Below are 27,035 nucleotides of genomic sequence, written 5' to 3' on the forward strand. Positions count from 1 at the left end.
CTGCACACTGTACAGCAGCTTCAAGACACCGCTGGGACAATGGATAGGAGAGGGTCAGTGGCTGTGTCTGTACCGCGGAAGAGCCCCTGTGTGTCTGGACATGTTCCCACCCTCAGCAAGCTTACTGCCTCAGGGGCAGCTCAAGAAATGCCGCGCTTAGTCACAGGTTGGCAAAGATGAATGTGTCGGGGGTGAGTGAAATCCTGTGTGGTGCATTGTTGGCATGGCCATGATGATACAACCTGAGGTGCTGTATCATCGCCATCAGAACACCCAGTCCAGCCAATCCCAGCTTTTCTGTACATCCTTTTGTCTGCCTGTCTGTCCTTTCTTCATTATCTTGTCACCCCTAGTCAGATCAAATCCTGGAGCCATGTAAGGATGAAACACGAACACATTTTTCTTTCTGGTCTACAGTTTAGAGCTTGGCTTTTGTTTAGCACAGTCTAGCACCAACAATGGCTCATGCTTGACCTAATGCAATCTAAACAACCCATTCCCTTTTGCTAGGGATGGTCCAGGCATGTGGGCATGGGCAACAGTATTAAGCAGTCGGGTGTAAGGAAATATCTGCAGGAAGCTTGTATTTTCTTATATCTGGTAAGAGTGATAGCATGAAGAATACTTGCCTGCTTCCTGATGGTATAAGGATGTGATGCTTTGGGCTTTTGCATCTGTCAATCATGAAAGATACTGCTGACTCATGGAGAATGGCAGATGACAGAGAGCTTGGGTTCATTAAACTGCTGTATTAGCTCCTGAACCACTCAATTCCATATAGCGTACTATGTGAGTTAGCCAAATGTCTTTTCTGCTTAAGCTTATTCTTCTTGAAGTTTCTATCAGACCAATAATGTGAGAGTATCATAAAATGGGATCTGAGTATATATGTGCCAAATGTTCCCAGGTCATCCTTTCTGTGATACAAACACACTTAGTCCCATAGGTTTATTAGGACTGTGTGTATGGGAAAGGGAAGTCACTCTGGGTGGATTGTGAGCAAAAGCATGTGGGAGAGGATGGCTTTTGGTTTTCACTGGGTGGGATCTGAGTCTGTGAGGATGGAATTATATGCAAAGCAGAGCATGTGGATAGGGAAAGGCAGCTAGCAACAGTGAAGTGGACTGTAGAATGGTGAGGGTAAGAAATGAATCTGGAATGATGTCTTGGGCTAGACTGGATGTTCAGTGATGTCTTGCACTATCTCACAGTCTTGGGGCCTGCCACTGAGTTAACATTATGTGTGAGGCAAGAGGAACTGATGGCCCAGTTTGCAGCACCAGTGCAGCCTAGGATGGCATAGTCAGAAAGAAGGATGTGGGATGGGACCACGGGGTGTTAGAGGTGCCTAGTCCATGGTTAACTTTCCAAATGATAGCAGGTTTACATCTCTGATGCTGTTAGGAATGAGCTAATGAACTATGTTCAACTTCTGGGCCACAAATTTCCTTACCCTACACTCAAATAAGTCTCTGTTCACTGCCCTACACTCAAATAAGTCTCCATTTAGTATGTTTAGATCATTGTCTATGGCTTAATCTTATTAGTTTCAAGTGGATAAATAGGATCATTGGTTCCTGTCTATTGTGATAGGAACACATGCAACTCCCTTCTGGTGGTCCCAGGGTAGACACAGGCTAGTTCCCTGCCCCTCGACTTCAGGTGGCTTTAACTTGGGATATTGGTCAAAATGAAGCCTGCAGAGGGTTTCAATGGGCATGCCGCTTGTGCTTCTTATATTACCCTGAGAATATTACTTCCAGGAGCACACTGAGTCTAAAAAGAAGAGGAAGAAGGGAAGGAGGAAGAGGAAAAAGCAAAGGAGGAGAAGGAGAAGAAGAATAAGGAGGAGGAGAAGAAGACAACGACAACAATAATGACAAAGCAACTGAACCCCAAGCTACTGCCTGAGTCTGAGTTCAGCTCCCACTATCAGTCCAGAGAAATCAGCTCACCTGTAGATGCATACAAGTTAAACAGATGCTGCTGTTGCCCACACAACATTAATGTGGTCATAGCTGACTAAAAGGCAGAGTGAGGAGGATATGTTGACTCCCCTTTGCACCTGAGTGCTCGTCAGATAGATGGAGGCCACTATCATTCCTATAAAATGTTATCATTTTGTTCTCATTTATCCCTGGTGCTGATAACCATTCCTTGTGTGACACGTGCTTGAAATCCTGCCTGCATCTAATTGCTTACTCTTTCACCCAGAACTGAACATACACTGTTCCAGCTGCAGTGTGCCCCTCACAGAATCTATTAAGATTATCACTACCCTTCTGCTGAAAATAATACCTATTACTGCAGCCTAAAATTGCTTTTAAAAATAAATATTCTTCTAGTAGATATCTTTGAGTCTTGGGTTAATTAAAACCCTAAGGTTTTCTGATTCAGTGGCTATTAATCTAGCTCCCCAAGCCTGGGTAGACATGACTGACTCTTATTTGTATTGTTGAATACTGATTCTATTATGTTTAAATATTATGCCAACCTGGTGTTACCTAATGTCATTGCTTGTTGATACAAGGTGAGCCCCAATTCTGCCAACAACTACTCTACCTTACTTATGTCATACGTGAATCTGGTGAACATGAATGCTTTCTCTTTTTTCACATGATCAAAGAAAATATATTGATTAACACATGAGCAGAAACCAGAGCTTAAGAGATGTGAGCACTGTTGGTTAAAAAGAACAACAAACCCACTTTTAACTGTACGGCTGTGTATGGTCTACAGGTGAAAAGAACATTACAGTTGATGTGGTAGGAAAGATGCCTCGCTTAGGTCAGACTTTGTAACTGCAGTACAATTTTATCAAGAGTGGACATTTGGTACAACATGATATTCTGGGGCATTAGACTCAGGTCATAGCAATCTCCTCTTCTTTTCCGTATGCTTATTAACACCTTTTCTAAAAAAAAAATATCCTCTACTGTACAATAATCAGGAAGCAATATTGAGATAATGCATCTCTCCTTGAGAGTCAAACCTCTAAGTGTGTTGTGAACCTTCTCATTGGTGAAGCTCTGTGATTTTGGCCCAAGGTATTTCATGATGTGAATTGTCAGGACACACCACCTGGTTTGTCTTCATCTCTCTCATTGCTTTCTGTATCGGGTTTAATTTGTTTGCCACCTCAAGATCCATCTTGCTTCTGAATGTCAGCATGCATCTTCCTCTTGTGAGTTCTGGGTGTTTCAGCTTCTGCAGGTGATAGGAGAGATGGACAGACTTGCTGAGGTAGCAGCTCTCAGACTCCCGGGGTCACATGTCACAGGCCTCTCAGTCACTAACCAGCCCAGGACTTACCAGTGATCAGTGAAGTGTAAGACCCCTTGACCCCAACTACCACCCACATTTATGTAATCAGGAGTGAGAAATTCTTCCCCTTCCTCCTCTCACAGGCATGGGGTTATCAGGTAGCTCTCCATGGTCTCCACGAAGACACCCACTAGAAACAGGCAGTCATCCTGTCAAGTGCGGTGGACAGTCCTCTCTGGTTCCTTCTTCTTCCTAACTCCATTAGCACATGAGCTTTGGCCTAAAGCTTTGCTTCGTAAGTGAGAAAACACTAGCGCCCTTTCTGTAGCTCTCGGTGCGCAAACTTCTTCTGCCACCACTTTCTCTGTATTCAGCCTTGAAGTGGGGCTCACCACAAATCATATGGAACTGATATGCCCAGAGACAGATGGTAAATATCTCAGATTCCTCCCTCTTTGGGTGGGAAAATTCCAAAGCATGTTCTACATTGTTCTGTAGTGGCCCTTGGTAGGACCAGAACCCAGTGCCAAATCATTGCCACTTTATTGGCTTTCTTTTTTTCTTTTTGTCCCTTCTCTACTTTAGGGACCCTTCCATTTCATTCTATCCCTGCTAGGATTAGAGTGTGTCCCCATGTTCATTTTGCCTTGATGACGGCGGTTATTATTATGATTATCATTATCATCACCATCATCATCATTATTGTTACTATTATTATATGTGTATAGACATTCTGCCTGCATCTGTGCCTGTGAACCACATTCATACCTGGTGCCTGAGGACATCAGAAGAAGCCATTGAATATCCTGTAGCTAAAGTTACAGATGGTTGTAAGCCACCATAGTGTTGAGAAACAAATCTAGGTTCTCTAGAAGAGTATCCAGTGCTGTTATCTGCTAAGCCATCTCTCCAGCCCCCTTTTCAGATAATTTAAATTCCTTGGCATAATCTAACTCCCAAGTAACATAATATCAAGCCCCAAAACGTGAAAATTTAGAAAAATTTTAAAAGATTTTCTACATGATTTAGGCCTGGATTCATCTGCGACACTGCGCACCTGCGACTCTCTCCCTCTCTCTGGGTTCATGTGGTCTCAGCATCTTTGTATTTCTTTGGGACCTCTCTGCATGGCCTCTCCAGTGGGTAGCTGTCTTTCTAATGTGGGGGGCCAGGGAAGGAGCCACACCTTCTTCATCTCTGATTCATCTTGTTGGTTGCATCAGGCCATAGGCCAGGCCCAAAACTAAGGAGGGAGAAACTTCCTAGGGCATAGGCACCAGAAAGCACAGTTTGCTGGGGGTCATGGAGCCACTGTTCTAGGAGAGGCATTTGAGGAAGGCAGAACAGGGCCCCCAACAGAAGGGCATTATTCATCCATTCTATTTGTAGTATTTTATTTATAAAGATGATTGCATGTTTAAAAACAATGGTTGAAAACTGTTGTTTCCCATCATAGAATTATAAAAGGACCACAGAAACCCTTTCTTTCCATTTGTCCCATGCGGGATCTAAAAAGTCCAAAAGGTAATTGCTCGAAAGAATCACAACTTCCCTCTGACTGATGGTCCCAGGGTTAACGCCCTCAACTTCACGTCCACCTCCTGGCCCTCCCCCACTGATCACTGATTTCCCATCTGTGGGCTTCAGTCCGCCCAGTTCCTGGGTAAACAGCCATTTGCAGAGCCACCTGCTATGCTTCAGGCACTGGTCCAGAAGGTCACAATTCTACTAAGTTAGTAATTCCAGCCTCACACACAGCAGTGGTGTACCAACTTTGCCAGGTCATGAGATGTTATGCGATACGTGATTATATACACGGCTCTTCCAGCTCCATGCTGGAATCTGAACCTTATCAGGGAGGGAGTGTTTTAGCTTCATCATGAAAATCAGCACACCCTACAAATATGGACTTTCTCTGGGCAGTGGGTTGTTCAACACTCATTAGCATACTCTGGATTTGATCTGATATCACTCTTCTGCCAGGCTGAGCTTAGACCACTGGTCAGGCTGGCCTACTGGCTTCTAACCCTCTTTCCTTCACTCACAATCAACCACTTTATTATTTATGCTGCATCTTAAGGTCCAGTCTCACTGAGCACAGAAGGAAAACCAGGTTTTCAAATGTGACCTTTCCAGAACTTCCTCATAGCCACGCTGTGGTCTGACACTGACAACGAAGGTCTGGATGTGGCTGGTCCACCAGCGGCTCATGTCCTGGAAGCTTGTTCCTCAAGCCAGAATTTTTAACAGGTAGCATCAGAGAGAAAGAAACCTGGCCCCAGGGCTTCCATCCTTAGGACAGTATTAATGCTGTCTTGGACGAGGGGTTCAGATCTAGTGAGGAGTAGTCCCCAAGTCCCCAAGAGAGAACTGTCCTAAACAGAGCAGGCTGCCACCCCCACGGCCTCATGCCTCATTGTCTATGAGCATTTCCCTTTCCGCTTTCCTTTACATTGTAATACAACCTACAACTGGTTGGACACTCTAGACAGTAGGACCATTAACCAAATCTTTCATCTTTATAAGTTTCCTAGCCTCAAGTACTTTGTATAGCCACATGAAGAGGAACGAGACAAGTTCCCCTCCTATCTTCTCTCCTTCACAGAAGTGCTTTACCTGATTGATGTCTGTGACAGTTTTCTCTAGGCCGCTCTTATTTTCACCCACTCTCCCACCAAACCTCCTTCATGTTTACCCCCATTTTAGCATGGTTCTTAGAGGACCTAAACTGACAAGAAGAGAATCTAGAATGCTGGTGAATTTATATATCCAATCAGTTGACATACTCTTAGACTGGACTAAGAATCTGGGTAGAGACCAGATCTGAGGGTGTCTCTGACATCAACTGCCATTAGGTCCCAGTGGATTTAATAGAGAAAAGAAACGCTGGAAAATGCAACACGTTGTGCAAGTAGACATGTGGCCAAATGGAATGTATGCTTGCCTCAATATAGGCTGTGCTAATTTCAGCATGGCAAATGATATTGGGAGGTGTTGTCTGGAAAGAAAGGCAAACAGACGTAAGACTCAGGCAGTAGTCCAAAGGGTCCACGTGATAATTTAGGAACTTGGATTGTATTAAATTTTACTGTACTTAAGGACTTAACTCATGGTCTTTGCTCAACCATGAGAGTTTGGTAAAGGAAAATGAAGAAGAATCAATCCAAATGCTTCCCAGCTGAGAGGCAGGGGCCATTGAATAGAAGGGAGCTGGGACGCCTGACCTGCCCGAATCTACAACCACCTTGATCTGGATCATGGGAAAGCCTCTTTGCCTTTACAGCTCATTTTGATTTTCCCATATGTGCTGGGTAGTGCGCAGACAGACTCGGGCATTTGTAAGCTAGACAGGCCTGGATTCTAAGTGGGTGGGGAGACCTGGTGAGGAGTGGGCCCTTTCTTGCCCTTACTTTTCTTCCAGTGCCCACCTCCATCCTTGTCCTTTGGAAGTACCCATGATGTCTTGCTTGAACCAACAAATGAAAGCACGAATGGAGGACACCTCCTTTCTCACGAGCACTCAACGTCAGGGCCCCAATCTGTGCCAGCTAAGAAGGCAGGAAGCAGCTGTTTGCCTTTCAGGGAGCGGCTGGGTGATCTGCCTGTGTAAACAGCCGTTCACCCAGGTGTCAGGAGGAACAACTAAGGGGACCCAGGCCTCCTCCTTTGCTCACAGTAAAGGTACAGATTGCACAGCTGTCACCCTGCATTTTTCCAGGCACCCTTGGAGTGGGGAGCCTAGCCTCTTCCACTCTTTGCTCAAGTCACCTTCCTAGAGAAACACCAGCTCATTACCGAGTAGTTTTTGAGTACATGTTTGTCTGTGCCTTTCTGCTGTACTCTAAATGTTCTGACAGTGACTTGTCTTGTTGGTTGCTCTGTCTCCACAACTAGAAAATTGTGTCTCGTGCTGCTGCTCAGTAAATGAATGCTGACTGGACTGATGGACACGTGAGTTTGCTCCAAGCCTGGCACAGAGCCACCAGCCTGCAGTTCCATAGCTAACCCCACCTCTGGGCTAAGTCAGCGTGCTGTCCTTTGTCATGACGTACCTTTGTGTTTTTCACATCCCTTAATGTACTCTTCCTTTAATTTACTTCCATTTAGTTCAAATAAATGTGAAAATTACAATTGTAGGTTCCAGTCATAACAGATATCAAAAACACTCTCCACCGATCAAAAAAGCTGTCATAAGAGGACACCTGATAATGGTGACACACCTTAGAACCAAGGGAGCAGTGGGTAGAATTCTAGCTGATTATATTTTTCCCTTTTCTGTCTTAGGCATTCACCTTTTGATAAAAGGTTCTGCTTATATCCACGAACCCCGTGGTATCTTCCTAAAGAACCTCAGGGTAGAGAAACCATGACACCTGACTATCCAGTGGGCCAGGCTGGAGGCCTGGGGATTCCTTCTTAAAAGAGAAAATCTAATAGTGTAGGGGAGTATGGGAGACAATTGGCATTAGGCTGAAACTTTTTCTATGACATAATCATTAGGATTAAATGTTAACAGAAGAGCTAATGACTTTCTCCATGTAATTTAGGTGTCTGTGAACCACGTTAAAATCAGTTTGGTTTATGGTAGGATCTTTGGGTTATGGGAGGATCTCTAAAAATCTCAGTTAAATTACACATACATTATTTAAGGTTGAATTGTCAATATAATAGTGCTATTACTTTGGATTAATTGACTAATATATATCACTAAATATTTACTGAGAAAATACACTGAGTGAAGCCTAGGTACTAAGTAAGTGCAGAAAGCCCAAAATTTATGATGGCTGGGGTTAACCTCTTTTGATGTGTCTATGTTACAAAAGGAATATGTATTTAATAGAAATTATACTTGACTTTTGATTCTTAACCCTCTCCCAGGCCAGCCACACAGACCATGACACTTCTTCTTATGCTGTTAAGCAACGGCAAGGCACGTGTCCCACCCAGCTGTGGGATCACCAGGGTAAACAAGAAAGTACCTTGCAAGGAGAATATGGGTATTTAGTAACTTCACGAGATAGCTAGCACTTCACTATAAAACATGTGTTGGATTAGCTATTCTGCCTGGCTGTAGGCTAGTATCTCTGTTCTGAGTGTATTCCAGACAGGATAAGCTAAATTAGGATGCTTGGTATGACTTTAAGTCCACTGAAGTTCAAATTGCAATGTTTTTTAATGACAGTGGCTTCATCAGGACATAACCTCATTGTAGTTGATGAGCATCCCTGCCTCTTGATAAAGCTTGATTTATTGAATACAGGTATCATCAAGGTTCTTAAAAGTCCATGTCTAATAATTTCCACATTTGGACACATTTTAGGTATGTCCCCAACATCTGTCTCTCCAGTCACATGGTCCTGGCTCCAGTGATGTAGATTTCAGGTGTAAATAAAAACAAAATTAGGATAATTGGAGTGTTTTTACAAAGATCTGCTCTTCCCTCTCCATGCCTGACCCCACCCAGCAAACAGTTAGAGATGTATTACTAGTTTTCTCAGGGATTAAAGTTGTTCAGATCTGGACCTCATTCTTTGTGGAAGTGGTCTATTTCTAGTTTGCTCTCACTGGTAGGGCATAGCCCTTTGTGGATGTCAGCTGAAAACCTAGGGTGCTTGCCAGTTTCTCTGTCTTCTACCTGTGCTGCTATAACAGAACACCGCAGGCTGGAGAACTCATAAAGAATGAAATTTGTTTCTTAGCATTCTGGAGGCTGGAAAACCCAATACAAAGATACTGGCATCTTGTGAGGGTTTCTTTGGTATGGTCTCCCCTGGGGAAGACCAATGGGCAATAGCCCGTATTCTTAATCACCTCATTAGCCTACAACACTACCAACCAACACTGTGCAAGTTCCTAACACATGACTTTATTCATACCACATATGAATTCATATTCCAACATACTCAAACCACATACTCATACCCAGCAGGTTCTGAATCGCCATTTCCTCCTTGGTGTTGTCATATAGCTCCTAGTCTTTTGAGTGATGCTTATGAATCTAATACTTATGAGGCCTTAGGGGAAAAAGCAGACTGAGTGCCGAACGCACCACTTGTGCTTCTTAGAGACCCTAACCCTCACTGCTTTGCTGCCTTGGGCTCCACAGTTCCTTCAAATGAAGTCAGTCAAACACATCATCCTCTGTTTCCAGTTGTTCACAGCTGATAGACTGATCTATAACAAACAAATTTACCATTACGTACTGAAGGGTGTGATGTCACATTGGAAACAGCAAGTGATGAGACAATGTGTGGCACCGTCTTCCGTAAAACATTGGTGATTCCCCAAATATGCACTGTGCTGTAACTCTGAAGAAGACTTCTCTTACTACTGATCTTATCACCTATTATATAGAGTTTCAGTTTCTGTATATTAAAAAAAAATAATGTTTGGGCTTCAGTTCTCAGTAAGGATCTATTTCTTATCTATTCAGTTAAAAAGAATGTACTTTTGAAAAAAGCAAAGAAATAAAAATAGTGTAACAAAATGCCTCCAAATGTACACATTTATCTCTCTTTTGTCCTTTGAGGGAAAATGTGCTCATGGATATTCACCTATGGCAAGACAGAGTGTCACAGCTAGACTAGTGCAGTACCCTCTAGTAGCTGTGCCACACGGAGCTGTCTTAGAAAGGGGTCTCTTCCCTTAGGAATTTTCCAGCTTGTTGAATTACCCTAAAGGCCACAAATTATTTTCTTGTTATCTGCCTGGTTTTAAATAAAAGGGAAATCAGAATTACAGGAATATTCTATTCTAAGACATTTATAAAGCCAGCTTTACGCTAACACACAACAAATGAATAGGCTTCTGTCTCAGGAAGAAAAGCACATCTCCACGGAGGTCTGCAATTTACAGAAAGGCTCAAATTAAGCTCCACTGCACTGTTTTGCCAGCCAACACTGCCAATGCTTCCGATTTTGGAAGTTAATATTAGTTTCAGTTAATTTTCCTTAAGTTTGAGTCTACCAAGATTTCTAGTGCTTTTAGATAATTTTGAGTTCGAGGGTTTTTTTTTCAACTACATTAACTCAGGAGTCATGCCTTCTATTTCTTAAAATATTACAATTCAAAAAAATAATTCAGAACTAAGAGGAGAATAAAGTGCAACTTCACTGAAGACTTTCTTCCATCTTATCAGTGCTAAACTGACAACTTTATATGCTATGACTTAATCTGCTTCAAGTCCCTATAACTACATCATAAATGTATGTTGATCCACTGGAGTTGCCAAAAACCTTATTGCCATTCAAATCTTTTTGGTGAATGAACTAAGCCGTTGGCTCTAAATTGAAACAAAATTGGGGGAAAATGACGATGAGAGTAACGGTCCATTGGCTCCTCAGTTCCACAGAGGTCTGGCATTGTAACTGTCATTGTAAGTTTTTTGTCAACCTGACAGAAACCTAGATGCCTTGGAAGAGAAGACTCTCAGCTAAGGTACTGGCTTCATCAGACTAGGCTTTGGGCATGTCTCTAGGTCATTTTCTTGATTGTTGATCAATGTGGAAGTGCCTGCCCACTGTGGGCAGTGCTGTTCCTAGACAGGTGGGCCTGGGTCTTAGAAGAAATGCAGCTGAGCAAGCTGGGGGAAACAAGCCAGAAAGCCTTACTCCTCGATGGTCTCTGCTTCAGTGCCTGCCACCAGGCTCCTGTTTGGAGTTGCTGATTTGGCTTCTCTCAGTGAAGGACTGTAACCTATAAGTGAAACAAATCTTTTCTTTCCAAAGTGACTTTTAGTCAATGTTTTACCACAGTAATAGAGAAGCAAACTAGAAGAATACCTTTTGGTTCTATAAGGTTTTTTTTTCCCCCTGTAGTTTAAAACTAAACAAAGTTTGGGAATAAAAAAAATATTATGAGTTGAACATGTCTCTTCTAAATTCATAGTCTGGAGTCATCATTGCTAGTACCTTAGAAAGCGACTGCTTTTTGTAGATAGAGGCCTTAAAGATATGGCTACCTTAAAAAGAGGCCTTTCGGGTGGGCTGTAAAAACATTTGACCAGTATCCTTATAAAATGGGGGACATGAGAACAGAGAGACACTGAGAGTATGCACACATGGAAAAGGCTGTGTGAAGAAACAATGAGAGGACAGCCATCTCTAAGCCAAGAAGAGAGGCCAAAAGAAAAAGTAAAGCAGTGACCATGCCAGCTCCTTCATCTGGAACCAGCCTCCAGAACCAGACTGCAAGGTATTTCTGTTGCAAAAGCCACTCAGTCTGTGGCATTTTGTCACAGAATCCCCAACTGACTAAAGGAGTGAGTTTAAGTGGGATTCATTGCCTTTGGTTATGGGTATCAGAAAATAAAACCAATCAGTCAATATCAAAGGCTGAGTCCCGTGTTATTTCACATAAGTAACAATCAGGACAAAAAGTGATACAGTCTTGGTCCTTCAGTAACTCACATCATCACCAAGCACCACCTTTCTCTCCATGTTCCAGCATCATCTAATTAGCACAGTGACTCAGATCTCAGAGGGGATCACTTCAGGCTGACACGATGTATTTGGAATTTTGAGGCATGGCATCAACATTGTCTGGAGAAGAAATGGTTGTTTCTTGATGTCTCATAAAAGCAAAGAAACCTGTGTTATACACTCTGCACTCGTTCATGTAGGTCTCCTGGACTGGCAATGGATCACGGCCAGTGGCTAACTGTATTAGTCAGACCTTCTCACTGCTGTAAGGAAACACCCCAGGAACCAAGTTGAGAAAGCAGGGACTTATTTTGCTCACAACTGCAGAGGTTTTAAGGGAGGCGGGGGTGGTGGAGAAGAGCACCTCACATCATGGCAATTGGGGAACAGTGGGGAGAATGCTCGTGCTCCCTAGCTTTCTCCCTTTTCTTCCTTCCATTCTGTCTTGATCCCTCCTCTCTGACACAGTACGGCTCACATTTGGGGTGAGTCACCCCTCTTACTTGTTTCATCTTCTGTGGACACGCCTTCCCAGGCACTGCCAGAGATGTGCTTGCTTACTGCCCTGTGTGCTTTCTAATCCTTTCAAGTTCACAACCAAGGTTAACCACCACCGTGAACTAATCCCCGGCAATGAAAACAAGGCCGTGGTGAAGGATCTGCTCTGGCTGAACACTGCTGCCCAGAGAAAAGAAGGACCTGAACACAGTATAAGGAAGACAAAGCAAAGAGAATAGCAAATGTATTTGGAGGGGGTGATCACTGGTGTCCCCACAGACAGCAAGCTCATGTACGAGACTGCCAAGAGAGGTTTCAGCGAATGCGTTACTGAACAGACATCGTTTTAAGCATCGCTCTCGTCACCTATCCATCTTGTTAATATATCCTAACAAAACTAAACACAGAATTGGTATGGATTTTCATCTTCCCGGATAATTAAAAAATTATGTGTGTTATCTCATTTGCTACAGATAATTGGACAGGATGTAGAACTCGCTCATGACAAGCTCAGAGGCTTGAAACAACTTCCTCAGGACCATGGAGTGCTTGCTCCCGGGACATTGAAAAAATAAAAACCTTAACCTCAGAGGTAATATGATGAAATGATATATCAGGAATGTGTGTCAATCACTGGTTTCCAAAAAAGATCAAGGATAGCTTAAGCATATAGTGTGCAAGGCCTAGATTAAGCATGAGATTCACTCATTTTATCTCACCTATATGTTGACCATCTAGTATGAAAGGCCCTCTCTTTACCTTCTGCACTAGGAATGAGGGTCTGAGAAGGACACTGTGCTCATTTCTTATAGTAAATAAAGCCAGCAGGATGTTTGTCAGTAAGTATGGTCTGGGAGGATAAGTATGCTGTTATGACAATCAACCACCGATGCCTTAAAGCTCAATGCTATCAAGATGCATGACTTTGCTCATGTACATCTCGAAGCATATGTGGTATGTTGTACCTGTGTCATTTGGAATAGCTAATAGCATGCAAGGACACCACCACAGGACAAGGAAGATGTTTATGAGCTCTCGGTTGTCTTATCCTGTTATCTCACAGCCCACTTGCCAGTACTGCTCACATTACCCCTCTCCCCTGTAACAGCAAGAAAAACTGGGCAGTGCACGGCAGGAACACTCACTTGGAAAACTGTCCATTTCTGCCACGGGATTTTCCAGTGAACACCTCCGAGATTGATGTGCTGTTTTTTTAGTCATTTATGACACTGTACTGTGCAGGGGTGTTTATAGAAACCTTGTGCTTGTGGTTTGCTGTGCGGTGTGACTTAACCCCTTGTTTTCAGGCTGTGGATATGAGATAATAAAGAAGTCTCTGCCGAAGAAAAGTGATGTGTTTATTTCTCTGCCCTGCAGTGATGTAATTGAAAGAAAATACCTGACTTTATATGACTTTAAGGTCTTATTTAGGATATTATTGCTGTGATGACACACCATGAACAAAGCAACTTGGGGAGGAAGGCTAATAGGCTTATGCTTTCTTATCATGTTCATCACTGAGCGAAATGAGGACAGGCACTCAAACTAGGTGGAAACCTAGAAGCAGGAGCTGATGCAGAAGCCGTGGAAGGATGTTGCTTTCTGGCTTGCTCCTCATGGCTTGCTCATCCTGCTTTCTCATAAAATCCAGAACCACTCACAGTGGGGTGGGCCCTATCACATCAATCACAAATTAAGAAAATGCCCTACACGCTCATCTACAGCCCCACCTTGTAAAAGTATTATCTCAATTGAGGGTCCTCCTTGCAGATGACATTAGCTTGTGTCAAGTTGGCATAAAATTATCTGGCATACCATTTGCTTTTTTGTCCTTAGACATCTCACTTCTGTGATACCCTTCTTCAACATGAAAGAAGGGAGTAATAATTATCTACCTGGAGAGAAGTAAGGCTCTGGAGGCACAAGTGGCCAGGTCCCACCCCAGGCTACTCTCATGGCTTTAAGGGCCATTTCCAGCTCCTTGAGACATAGGTGGCCAAACTGAGGGTAAAAAAGCTCAATCCCTGAGCTTGCCCCAAGATTACACCACAGAATCCCATCAATCCCTGAGCTCAAATTCTACCAGTCCCTGAGATTTCCCCAAGATCACCAATCCCAGGCCACCCTGGAAAGCCTCAACCCCCTTCAAACCCTACAAAAACCCTGTCTCCTGCTCAGTTCTTTGCTGCTTCTCTCAAGACCAGAGACAGCCATCTTCTTGTGTTTTTCCCAATAAATCTCTTTTGTGAGGTTTGTTGTGCAGTGTGATGTTGTGGTAATCCTTGGCTCTGGACTGCCAAGGATTTCCTTCAAAGTTCTAACACTTACAGTCATGATGGTACACCTAAAAGATTCATATACATTTGGGTGTCTATATGGCCGCACAGCTGGCATGCAGTCTGAACTTAAACAATGTTACATGAATCATTTGTGTATGTGTCAGATTTTAGGATGTAATTCCTAGCTGTGATTTCATGTGATCCAGCAGGTAGACTCTAGTTTTGAATGTAACTTGGTAGCATGGCCCTTAGATTCTATTAGGTTTCTCTTTCCTACCTGGTTCCTCTTCCTACCACTTTGCTTCTCCACATACAGCCTTTCCTAGTGCTTTCTCCTTCAGCATTCCCCTCTCCCCCCACAACCAAGCCAGTTATACTTTCTAATTTATGGACATCAGATGCAGCTAACTGACCTGCTTTGGCCAACAAAGGGGTAATGGAAATGATGTGAGCAGACACTTTGAACACCCACCCCGATTTTTCTTTTACCCTAAGACCAACAGGACCCATATAAAAGCTTTTGTTGTATAGCAATTTCTCCCAGAGCTGGGCAAGATTGAAATACTCTATCCTTCAGAGAAGATAAACAACTCAAAATATTTTCAGGAAGTCCCTGAAACTGATCAGATTAATTAGGCCTTTTCCTTCTAAACTTAAACAATAGAGACTTCTGAAAGTCACTTTCAGACAACCCAAGCGCATAGAAGACCCAGAGACTAGCCAAGCTGCCTGGAGAAAGTAGAAAACAGCAGAGATCCCTGAAAGGGGTTTGGGTCAATCGAGCCACCAGGAAAGAATACTGGCTAGCCTGGTGAGCTGTCTGCCGGCTGTGCAGTGTGTTCCAGGCTCCCAGCTTTGCTGAACTGGCACTACACTGGGGTGTGCTTTGGATTACCAAAGCTGTCCTTGAATCATTTCTGCACCTGTAAGTCATTCCTCACACATATTCCTGTAAAAACAACAACAACAACAAAACAACCAGTAAAACTGTTTCACCAAGTTGGACTTCAGTGGTATCCATACTTTGATGTATCATGGGCTTCCTATCTGAGGTGAGTAGATGTGTGTGTTGTACTTCCCCAGGAAAAGTCTGTGACACAACAGCATCTCTTCAGTTTAAGTTCTGAAATGAAAGCATAGAAAAGAGTAAGAGCTGAGGGATGGTAGGTAGGCAGATGGGAATGTAATCCTTTCTGGTTGACTTAAGTATCATATATCCAAGAGATGACTAATGGGACTTCAGATCCCCACCACACAAATGCCTTCTTTGTAAGTCTTTTAAAATTCCCTCATTTAGGATATTTTTCTTCTCTTTTGCATCCCGAAAATGCTATCTTGCAAGTGTGTTTGTGACAGATCTTTGCTTTTTCATTTCCAGGATCCGAGGTGACCTATCCTTTCTCTACACAACCTCAGCACATTATCTGTAACAGTTTCTGCAAATATATTTCTTGACTCCTTTGGCAAGAGCATGTTTCTCTGTGATGGCGCTTATATCATTTCACCATTATAATACTCTTTCCATGTCTTATTTAGTACAGACAAACTCATGCATTTTCCCACCCTCTGTCTTATCATCTTTAGTAAAACAAGAGTTGTGTGTTTTCCTCTTCTGGAGCCTTCCTTGAAAAAGCACAGTGAGAGTGTATACGAAAACTCATTGGCACAGGTTCTGGTTCTGGGAGAGATGAAATGCTTACCGTTCTGCCCTGTTGCTAACACTGGAACATGGCTGTAGAAATAACTTGGCGCTCAGAGCTCACCATGATAACTCCGTGGTACTTTCAGATCAAGAGGGCTTAGCTGGGAGGTGGGTAAGAAATATGGTAAGGGATGGGTGCTAGCAGAACACAGGTGATAGGAAGGAGGAAAGGGCTACAGGAAGGGCAGCTGGACTGCGTTTGGAAAGCCACGTGGAAATCTAAAGTTTGGTAAGTTTGTATGCATGCTCCCTCCGCTTCATTAATACACATATGTAAATATACGGGGGTGAGGTGAGTTTGGATGGAATTACTGTACATGGAGGATAATAGCACTTCCAGAAAACATTGGTTGTCAAAGAAAAAAAATCCCAGTATAAAGGGTAAAATTCTTCCCTTTGTTGGTCAACAGTGTTGCCAGAGATCTGTCCAAAACAATATAAACTATTGTCATTGCACCACTGTCCACCAGGACTTGACGTAAGACCCTATTGCTGCAGGTAGCACGTGCTTTGGTCTCAAGACTTGGAGAAACCAATAGAGTTTTAACCGGGAAGCTTTCATAGTACTAGAAGGTGCTGCTCAGGCTGATGATCTTGTGAGGTGGTTTAAGTGAGAATACCCCCTATAGTCTCAGGCCTTTGAACACTTGGTCCTTAGTTGATGGTGCAATTTGGGGGAAGTTTGGGAGATATGGCCCTGCTGGGGGAAGTATGTTAACTGAGGGTGGGCCTTGAGAGTTCACACCCTCAAATAATTTCCAATTTGCTCACTCTGCTTCATACTTGTGGTTCAAGATGCGAGCTCTCAACCTTCCTGCTTCTGTCACCCATGGCTGTGGTCTGCTGCTAAGCTGTCCCTGCCATTATGGATGCTAACCTTCTGGAACCATAAGCCAAAATCAACTTTCTTCTGAGAGTTGCCTTGATTATGATGTTCTATCACAGTAATAGGAGTGTCACTAACACAGGGAGAAAAGTTATCAACAGCTTACCCAGCTGTGAACCTGTGAGCTACAATAGCAACTGGCCTGGCAAGATGTGCCCATGGGTGCAATAGGACATGAGTTTTATGTGGGTAACCAATGGCTTTCTGATTGGACTTAGACTTACTTCGCAGGAGAAAAACACATGCTATAAATATGGCCCAGAAACCCTGGCTGGGAGCTCACAGAACCTACAGGAGAACCTAAGACTATTATTCACTAAAAGGACATAGTATCAAACTGCTTCCTAAGTGCATACACCCATAGACTAGTGCAGCTCTCACTCCGCATCAGAGAAACTGTTCTTCAGAAGTAAGTGAAAAAAAAATGACTGGTCAAAATGCAGAGAACAAGTAGTCTGTGGAGTGCCCAACCGTAACTGGGATGCCTGTAACACACTACTTTCCTCCAGTGGTCAAAGAACAAGAAAAAGGACGGACAGATCTTCTGGACACGAAATGGCAATTGCAGAAATGCTTGCCCACACAAGACTTGTCAGCATTCCAGCCTGGACTGGAAAGGAGCTCTGAGGCCCCATTCCTAGCTGAGACACTACTGGCAATTGTTTGCTTCTGGGGAGGGAGCGTCCATCTTCCTTAGGAGTATTGTTCATGGCAGGTTGCCGGTGTGCCCGTGGTTGGCTCTATATCCAAGTGCTTACGGGGCAGCACATTCAGTGGTTTTCAAAAGAGAGAGAGAGAAAGAAGAAAAGAAGAGAGCAATGAAGTTGGGAACAGGTGAGGGGACAGGCGGACCCTGGAAGTATTTGGAGTGGGAAAGAATGTAGATGTGGTCAAAACACTTTCTGGCAAAAAAATATAATTGATATCTCGTCTTGGCCTGCCCAGTGGGTTCCTTCAGATTAGTTAAATTAAAAAAAAAAAAAAAAGGGCCCCAAACTTTCTCTTTCAGCACTTGAGAACTGGCTGGTCCAAACGAGGTTCACCAGGAAGTTGGAGCTTTTTGTGGTATAACTTTTTCACTTGCTCTAGATGATGCTAGATGACCATAGTATCTCCAAAGATCCCTGCTCCACGGCAGTGTTTCCACTCTTTTGGAACTCTTTGATACCTTACATTTTGATTTGACCTGAGTATATAGGCCTGTTACATGGACATACAAACCAAACATTTGCTGATAATACATTATCAAAAAGGTATTTCCACATAGTTTGCTGGTCACACAATTTTCTCACTTACTACAGATAAAAGCAAAACCTAGTGAAATGGGTGGTTGTTATGTAAAAAAAAAAATCTTGGCTGAATCTTTTATACTGCAACTTCAACACTTTTTGGTGTTCACCAGGGAAGGGGCCAAAAAGGAGTCAAGGAAGGCAACACATAGGTATGGAGGCAAGCCTGAGACTCACCACCCAAGGTTCAGAGTTGTTGCTGGTTCTGAACCACTGCACCCCAGGTTAGCTGTTAGTACTAAAAAACCTTTAGGTCCTTCCTCGTGCTTGTCATGTACTTCCTGTCTACAGCTCCTGGGGTGTGTGGTTGGATAGTAGTGGAGAGAACATGGCAATGCTATTTTGTCACACAACTCCAGGGGCAGCACCCACACTGTGCTTATCTGAAAGAAGAAAGCTGTGTCTTCCTTGCCCAGTTGTAGCCTCAACAGGAAGGAAACAACAGTGTTTTCCCACTCTTGTTGCACCACTTGCAGAGATCATTCTTCTGTTTGATTTCTATTACGGACTTAACTCTCTTCAATTCCCAGGGTCCTCATTTGAAATTTTTTAATATTTCCCCTTTCTTCCACATGTTGACACAGGACAGCGTAAGTAGATAAAGCTAAATGATTTTCCTTGCTGTCTTTCAGGGGGAGAGCTCTTGGACTAACCAGCCTCACTTCTTTAAACATGCTTTTTGAGGAAGGGTGCAAATCCTCTAATCTAACTTGTAAAACATTTAATATTTTGGATATACGGTTTTAATGACCATCCAAAAGTCACGGTGGATGGACAATGGGAGCTGCCGGGCTATTGTGTGTTGGCCACAAAGCCATGAGGTGGCCCTTTCTCTCGGGTCACGAGGTCAAGCTCCACAGCATTAATTTTGCTGAGTTTCTTTGTTATAAATAACAAACAAGGTCATTTATTTTCATTCTCTTGTTTCTAATTGCATGCATGGACTCACAGGATGAACTCCACAAACAGGTGGCTAGAATGCTGGGGAGAAAACTTGAAGCCGTTCCAGGAAAGAGGGCATGTCCCACTTTGGTGAAACAGTTTGATGAGGTGGAGATTTAGACCCCGCAGGAGACGCACCTGCACTATTACCGGAAAAGCAAACACTCATCTGTTTGGCATGCACAGATCTATGGAAATTAAGGGAGATGATTTTTGCAGCTAGTCCTCGCTGCTCTCTGATCAAATGCAACTGTTTCTTCTTTCTCAAGAACCATACTCTTTATTAGACTCAGACCCTACTCAGTTATTTTATTATTATCATCATTATTATTTACAAGTTGATTGTTCTCTGGTTCTAAAAGAGAACACTCCATATAAATAGAGGCTAGGAATCCAAGTGCTTTTCCAGGAATGGATGTCATGGAGATGTGTTTGCATGCAGGGCTCTTTAGAACTGCCATGAGAAGGTTCAATGTGTATCTGTCAAAGGATTTTCTCTCCTTCCTGCCCCTATAGCTATCCCTTAATGAAAAATAAAATCTGCGCTGACCCCCACCCATTTTCAGAGAAAGTACTGGGTCTCCAGCCCTCATTGTTCAGCTGGGCTTTGTGGGCAGCCCTGTCGGGGCCTCCTGCTGTAAACTGGCTGGGTTTCCTCATTTCCACTCCCGTGGAAGCCTCCTCGCCAGCAGTCAGTACCTTTGTCTCTTTGATGAAAAAAAAAAGAAAAGAAAACCCTTTTCACTTGAACAAAATAAAAACTACCTAGGATTTGTTTCTGGAGTGTAATTATAAACTTCATTGTGCATTCTTCCTGGCTCTGATGCTTATCTTGAAGAGTTCAGTGAAAATAAATTGTTTTTATGAAAACAGAGAAACCATTTGATAAACACGCTGTCTCTGAAAATTGTTCCTGCAAAAGAGGTCATTCTTTCACTTCAGAAAAAAATAGAATATGTTTCAGAAAACAGGCAGGACACCAGCTTAGGATTTCTGTGAATACAGGATTTTTTTTTTTAAGGCAGATACACTGAAATTTGCACACCTCTTGATCGCTTTTAAGACACTGGCTTCTATACTGGTTTCATTAAAGAAATATTTAGACTACAAGCAAATGCTTGATGCAGCTCTTATCTTTAGGAATTAATTCTCAGCTTAGTGCTTTTTGCTGCTAGGTTTCTAGGGTTGCTGGTCCATAATTACAGTCTGTCAGAACCTACCAGTGATTCTATTCTTAAAAAAAAGTAATAGTCCATGGCAGACATGATTAGTTTGGGACACTCTTTCTGGATTTTCTGTATAGAAACAAATAGGAACAAAATTTGTCTGAGTAATGCAAGAATTAACCTCATGGACACAACTGAGTATGTATTTATTACAAAAGAAAGACTTACTCCATCTGCCTCTGTTTCTATATCTTTAACTGTAATAAAAATATAGAAAGAATTTGCATTTCTAGACTCGAAATTTAGATTTATTAAAAACTGAAGCTAAAAATCTCCTGGGCCTGGACATTTCTTTCAGGCTGTGTTTTCTGGAACCCTTGTCTATTGACTAGTTTTACTTGGGCTACTTGGGTTTTACTGAGTTACAGATGTACTACATTAATTTTCCTCATCCCTGCACATGCTAGCCATTGTGAGAATGTTGGCCACTCTGATTTTATTTGCCTGTGATTCCAGCTACAAATGTGAAATGCTGATTCCCTGATAGGCAACTCCAATTTTGTGGTGATGTATTAAGAATCCAGGCTGGCTAGAGACACTGCTTTATGATGCGAAGCCAAGTTCAGATACAAAAGCAACCACCAGACATTTGCCCTTATAATACATTAGCTGTTACTATGGGAATAGAGGAGAAACTTGAGAAGCTCTGGCCTTGTTAATTTCCATTTGGAGCTGCTGTTAATTTGGCTACATTACATTCTGCAAACAAGGATCATAATATTTGGAAAGGACTTTTCATCACCCAAACGCAAAAGAGCTAAGCCATATATAATGTTTAATAGTACCTGTCTCATCTGGCTTCCATGACTTTCAGAAATTCCTAAAAGTTGGATTTCTGGTTACAACATCCAGTAGATCTCAGTTTAATAAAGTCCTCTCTGGTTCTTGATTAACTTGAGGTCACAGTAAGTAGAAAAAAAAAGTCAGAGTTCTGTTAAGATTTAAAGTAGCTTTCATACTTTGTAACATTTACTTATTATTTCATTAAAAAAAAAAAGATATTCTTGGATGACTAGAGACACCAAGCTAACACAACTAATAGTAATGACCCAAAACATGGAAACCACCTGAGGAGTTCCGTTATGCTCAGAATTTATATTTTGGACTCACAAGGAATTTTTCTACTGTCACTTTTTTTTAAGTATACATACTTGTTCATGAATGTGTATTTTCATGTGTGTTTGTGTGGAAGGTGTGTGTGTGTGTGTGTGTGTGTGTGCGCGTGTATGTGTGTGCGTGCGTGCATCTGTGTGGAAATCAGACCTGGGGTGTTTCAGAAAGGCCATCTACCGCCTTTTCTGACAGGGTTTCTCATTGGGCTGAAGCTAGACTGTTAGGCTAGACTGGCTGGTTACGAAGCCCCAGATCTTGTCCCTACCTCCCCAGCCTGTGATTACAAGCTTGTGTTATGATGCCCAACTTTTTTATGTGGGCTCTGAGGATTGAATGCAGGTCCTCAGTTGGCAAGCAGAGGGCTTTGCTAACTGCACCATCCCCACCCCAGCCCTCTGCTGCCCTTCCTGATAACACGCCAGCACTATTCAACATACATTCAAATCACAATTAAGATGAATTTTTAAAGAGGCGTCTTCAGGTTCAAGGCTAACCCAGTAGTGGGAAACCTTTGATATGGGACTGGAAAGGGAAATTTCAGACAGACTGGAACAGAGGACAGCCTCTAAGATGACAGCATATCACAATTGTCCTCAATACTTTAGAATCCAGTCTCAAGTTTTTTTGTGGATGGGCCTTATTCACATTTCCTGGAACTTCTAAAATGAGGTGCCACTCTCACGGCAATGCAGTGGAGAGTTTAATCAAATCAGTTCTAAGTGAAGCCGAGTATAACTTTAGTGCTCAAATATACAAAAGCCCAAAGGCATCCGGATACCTAAGGTACAGTCCTCTCACTGGAGATCATTCAAGCCAGAGTCCTACGTAGCCTTAAATCCCACCGTAACCAGATTCCCTGCAAAGAATGTTCCACCATTTAAATGTTCACTCTTCTTCCCCTCCCCCTACCTTCTTTCTAGTTTCTGTATAAACTTCCACTGCAAAGAAGGCACCAAACATGGTTTACTGCTCTGGAGAGAGTGAGCATCTTGCTTTGTGCAACACCTCATCCCTTGAGCCTCCTTTTTAAATACTCCACAGTAGCTGCAACATGACAGGATCTCCAGGTGACTGGATGAGAGGAGACCTCTGTGTGTGCTTCTGAAGTACATGTAGTCCCTTCTAAAAACTTTCTCTTATGAGTCATGTTGGGATTTTCTTTCTCACACAAAAGTGTGTAAACAGTGGCTGGCATATACTGGCTCCTCAAAGACAGCTGCTGAATGCACGGAGACAGACTGCAAAGGTCAATTGTGCAGACTTCCCAAATGACCAGCGACTTCTCATCCAGATGCCTCAAGCACATCTCAGGTCCTGTAGTTCCACTCTCCCCTCCCCCCACCACTCACACTTTTGTTTACCTCTCTTAACCAGTCCCAGAGAAACAAAAACAAAAACATTGCCTCCTCTCAAAGGCCTCTACCTGACAGGCAGAGGCTTCACAGGAAGAGCTGTTCTAAAATACTGGCCCACAGTGCTAAGGGATAGGAACAGGCACCCCTAAATCCTAGTGCCTGCTGGGGCAAGGTTCTCACGGCTTCTGTGAGTGCAGCACAGCAGCAGCACTTGTAATTCCAGCTCCCGCAGCTAGTGGGGTTTCGACAGCAGCGCAGCATTTGTGTGCCTGATCCTGGAGGTCTGGTGGCAACTTCAGGTTTTCCCTCTCCGCAGCTTGGATCATACTTCACTCGCTTCCTCCGAAATCAAGCTCAGATTGCTCCAGGTGCCTGGCAAATGGACTTTAAGGTGAGGGAGGGATGTGAGTGAGCAGAGAAAAGCTCACCTTCGCAGCCTTTGATACTTGCTCTCTCTTTAAGGCTTGCGGGGCAGGAACATTTCTTTTCTTTTTTTTTTCTGGTACCCTGTGTCAACAGTCTGCTTCTCTCCTTTGGTCAGACCCTGCACTTTGCCGCCATTGTTAAATACTCATAGTGAAACTTAAAAGATGTTCTCTTTCGGGACAACAGGTGGCCACTGCAACCTCCAGTTCTGATTGGTGGAAAGGCCACAGGCGCCCAGTGGCCCAGAGAAAGGGCCTCTACTTCTGCGTTTCAAGAACTTACTCAATGGGGTGTTGTCCTGATAATATCTCAGCACACTGCCAATTTGTGCAACCCGCTGGGCCATTAGGGAGCGCCGCTGGGTTGTCAACGTTAAATGGAGACTCAGAGCTTTTTCAGAAGGGGGGGGGGGTCAGAGTCAACCCAGCGACAATGTGGGGAGTTGTTCCTTCCCTGAATACACGTGGCTGTCTCGGGCACACACACACACACACACACACACACACACACACACACTCACCCAACTGAAGTTTATTTTCCCTGCTTGGTTCCTGAGGTATAGTATTGGGCGAAGGCACACACACAGGTGACGCACAAGCTGGAGAGCATACAGAAACCCGTGTATGTCTGGATAGGTTCAGGCCCCGGGCCAGCGAAGTGATCCAGGGACCACGCCGTTAGACGCTGTCAGTGAAAATAGTTCAACATCTTTCCCTTCTAGTTCAAAGTAGTTCGCAGGTAACTGAATCGGGACTCCACCAACGTTTTCTACTGCCAAGGCTGACCGCCAAACTTTCAAATTAACTCAGCAGTAAAGCCCAGGGTGACTGTTGTTGTCGGTGGGGGTAGTGGGGTGCGAGTGGGAGGAGGGAGAAACTTAAAGAAAGAGAAAGATAAAAAGAGGGGTGGTGGGTGCACCGTGGACAAGTTAATCACCCAGAACCTTTTAGGAAAAGAGGGACATTTTCTCTTGGAGAGGAGCGAGTGATCTGCCTAGATCCAGTTACAAGAATGCCTTTCGGAAACAAACAAGAGTGCAGAAAATACAAAGAGACCCGACTTGAGGCTTAACTTGGGAAGCTTCAAGTCTGCCTACCTGTGAAAGGTCAGGCCCTAACACTCCTGGAAAATACCACAGGTGTGCATGGGGTTCCCGGTCCTGGCTACCGGGAGCCACTTGCATAGGTTAGTTTCTGGGTTGAGCCTACACCGGGGACACCCAAGCAGAAGGGTGGGAAGGTTAGAGGGGCTGGGAGACAGGTCCCCACCAGCAGGAAATGGGACTGGAAGGTAGAGACTGAAGAGAGGGCTGGATCCGGAGTGGATGGCTTTAGGATGCTGGGGCCGAGAGAAGGGTCGCACCGGAGGAGAGCGGGGCTCCAGGAGGGTCGGTGCTGGCAGCGGTGGGGCGGCCGAGGGAAGCCGGGGAGAGAGGAGTGCGGTGAGGCCGCGGGGACAAAGAGGACCGAAGAGGGAAGGGGTGGGACGGAGAGGGGCCCGGAAAGGGGCGCGCGGTGGCCGGGGCTGCACGGGGCGCGGGGCGGGGCGCGAGCCCGGAGGCGGTCGGCCGCCGAGCGCACCGGCGGGGCGGGCGGCGCGCCAGCTGCCCGCGGTGGGAGGGGCGGAGCGGCGGCGGCGCGGGGAGGGGACCGGCGGCGGCAGGAGGGGGAGCGGCAGGGGAGGGGCCGGGCCCCTTGTCTCCGCGGCTCCTCGGCTCAGTCCGCCCGGGGAGGAGGAGCGGGGCCAGCCGCCGCCGCCGCCGCCGCCGCCGCCGCCGCCGCCGCCGTCCCAGCTTCGCCGCGCACCTGAGCTCGCCGGCCGCCCCGGGTCCCCGCGCTGCGCCCCGCACCCCGGGCGCCCGGCCCGCGCGCAGCCAGCTTCGGTGTCCCGGTGGGGCGCGTCCCCCGGGCTGCCTCCCGCTCTCCCGCGGCTCGCGTGGCCGCGCCTTTGTGTGCCGCGGCCGCAGCTCCCGGGCTCGTCGGCGGCCCCCGCGCGACGCCCCTCTAGCCCCACGGCCCGCGCGCTGTTCCCGGGCGCCCCCGGCCGGGTGTCCCCGACGGTGGATCGCGCGGCCGCGAGGAGGCGGCCAGCGGCCCCGGCGAGCTCCAGTCCCGGCCCCAAGCCCCCGGCCCCGGCATGGATGTGAGGTTTTACCCCGCGGCGGCCGGGGACCCCGCCAGCCTGGACTTCGCGCAGTGCCTGGGGTACTACGGCTACAGCAAGGTGACCGGGCCGGGGGCGGGGGCCACCTCTTCTTCCCGGGCGCGTCCCGCGTCCCTCTAGCCTGCTTTACTTTCTTTCCTGTCTTTCCTTCCCACCCGCTGGTATTCTAGGTGCGCCTTCGTCTCTGAACAACTCTCCTAGTCTTCTCTTTCTGTCCCCTTCCTACCCACCTTTTTGTCCCTCTGCTGGCGCTCCCTCTGCCCTCCAGGTCCCCTCCCCCGCTCCCCCAAAGCTGAGTGAAGCGCAGTCCCGGGACTGAGCTGAGGCATCCATGTGATTCTTTGTTGATGTTATTGGTAAACACGATTGCAACACCCCTACTATGTGTGTGTGTGTGTGGGGGGGGGGGCGCTACCTAGGGGGTCCACATCTCGTGGTCCGGAGATCTCGCCCTCCTCCTCGCAAGCTCATCCCAGCTCGTCCACTCACTCAGGAGCTCGTCCCTGGTGCTCGGGGAAGATGAGGAACAAACTTTACAGAGTGCCCGGGTCTAGGACTGGGAAGCCTGAAGTTGTAGGATCCCAGCAGGTGCCTCTCTCTAGGGTGCTTCGGTCTACCAGAGGAAGGTGTTCGCCTCTCCCGAGTTAGCGCAAGTGGCTTCTCCTATTTTAGTTATTTATTTTTGCGGGGGCGGGTTAAGTTTTTTCTTTCATGGAGCTCAGAGTTGCAGTTCCCTACCATGCCCCGGGGTCACCCCATCTCCCGCACCTCTTGCCACACGAACTTACAGGAGCGAGCGATTCAGGTGGCCGAAGAAGGACCTCGGACACAGCCAGTGGGCTTCCCGGGCCGGGTCGTCTATCCCACCACAGAGCTTTGAGACATAACCCCGAGGGCGAGATTCAGAGAAAGAGCCCTGCGCCTTTTGAATGTGTTTTTCTTTCCCTTTCCCCCTGCTCCTCCCTCCCCTCCGACTTCTCTTTCAAATCCTAGTTTGTTTATGATTGCTTGGATAACGGAGGAGGAAATACCGAGGCAGCTGAAAGAAAGGTGCAATACAAAACTAATGAATAAATAGCAGGAAGAGGAGGGATCGTATCTAGAGTCCGGACAGTTGGCTGTGCCCCTGGCTGATGAAGGCCCTGTCCCTTATTGTTTACACTCCTGCCCAACTCCAGAGGTAAAGTTTGCAGAAGACCATTGGAGCCTCACTGGTTCCATTCCGGGTCAGGGTGGACAGCTCTGAGCCAGGCACTCGGGGCCCTTTCCGTAACTACTGCTCCGAGGGACTTTATTCAGTGTTTTCAGTCCAGTGCTGGTGGTGCCCATTCATATTCCCCCAGAATCTGAGATGAATGCTTAAGGCATCGAAAGCCAGGCAAGAAAAGGCCGAACGCTGTAGCCAGAGTGAAGGATCGGCTTCTGTCGTCTGATTTTGGATTTACTCAGGTTATTAAATGCTTTAAAAAGTC

At 45.3% G+C, this 27,035-nt stretch overlaps 1 protein-coding gene and 1 long non-coding RNA gene across 3 annotated transcripts in view; one reads left to right on the plus strand and one right to left on the minus strand.

Moving 5' to 3' along the window:
• Positions 1 to 3,046: 3,046 nt before the first annotated feature.
• On the minus strand, positions 3,047 to 26,477 carry LOC132656844 (uncharacterized). Its single transcript, XR_009594606.1, has 3 exons — positions 26,352 to 26,477; positions 15,485 to 15,584; positions 3,047 to 3,207 (listed from the first exon to the last, which is right to left on the minus strand). It is a non-coding gene; the product is annotated as an uncharacterized LOC132656844 (long non-coding RNA).
• Positions 25,168 to 27,035, plus strand: part of Tox3 (TOX high mobility group box family member 3) — a 99,158-nt gene continuing 97,290 nt past the window's right edge. For both annotated transcript variants that reach the window (XM_060392246.1, XM_060392247.1), the window contains exon 1: positions 25,168 to 25,623. In XM_060392246.1, the coding sequence (XP_060248229.1) occupies positions 25,537 to 25,623 (87 nt within the window). In that variant the 5' untranslated portion in view covers positions 25,168 to 25,536. The remainder of the gene's footprint in view (positions 25,624 to 27,035) is intronic.

This window comes from Meriones unguiculatus, chromosome 10 (genome assembly GCF_030254825.1).
Source record: "Meriones unguiculatus strain TT.TT164.6M chromosome 10, Bangor_MerUng_6.1, whole genome shotgun sequence".
NCBI classification, from domain to species: domain Eukaryota; kingdom Metazoa; phylum Chordata; class Mammalia; order Rodentia; family Muridae; genus Meriones; species Meriones unguiculatus.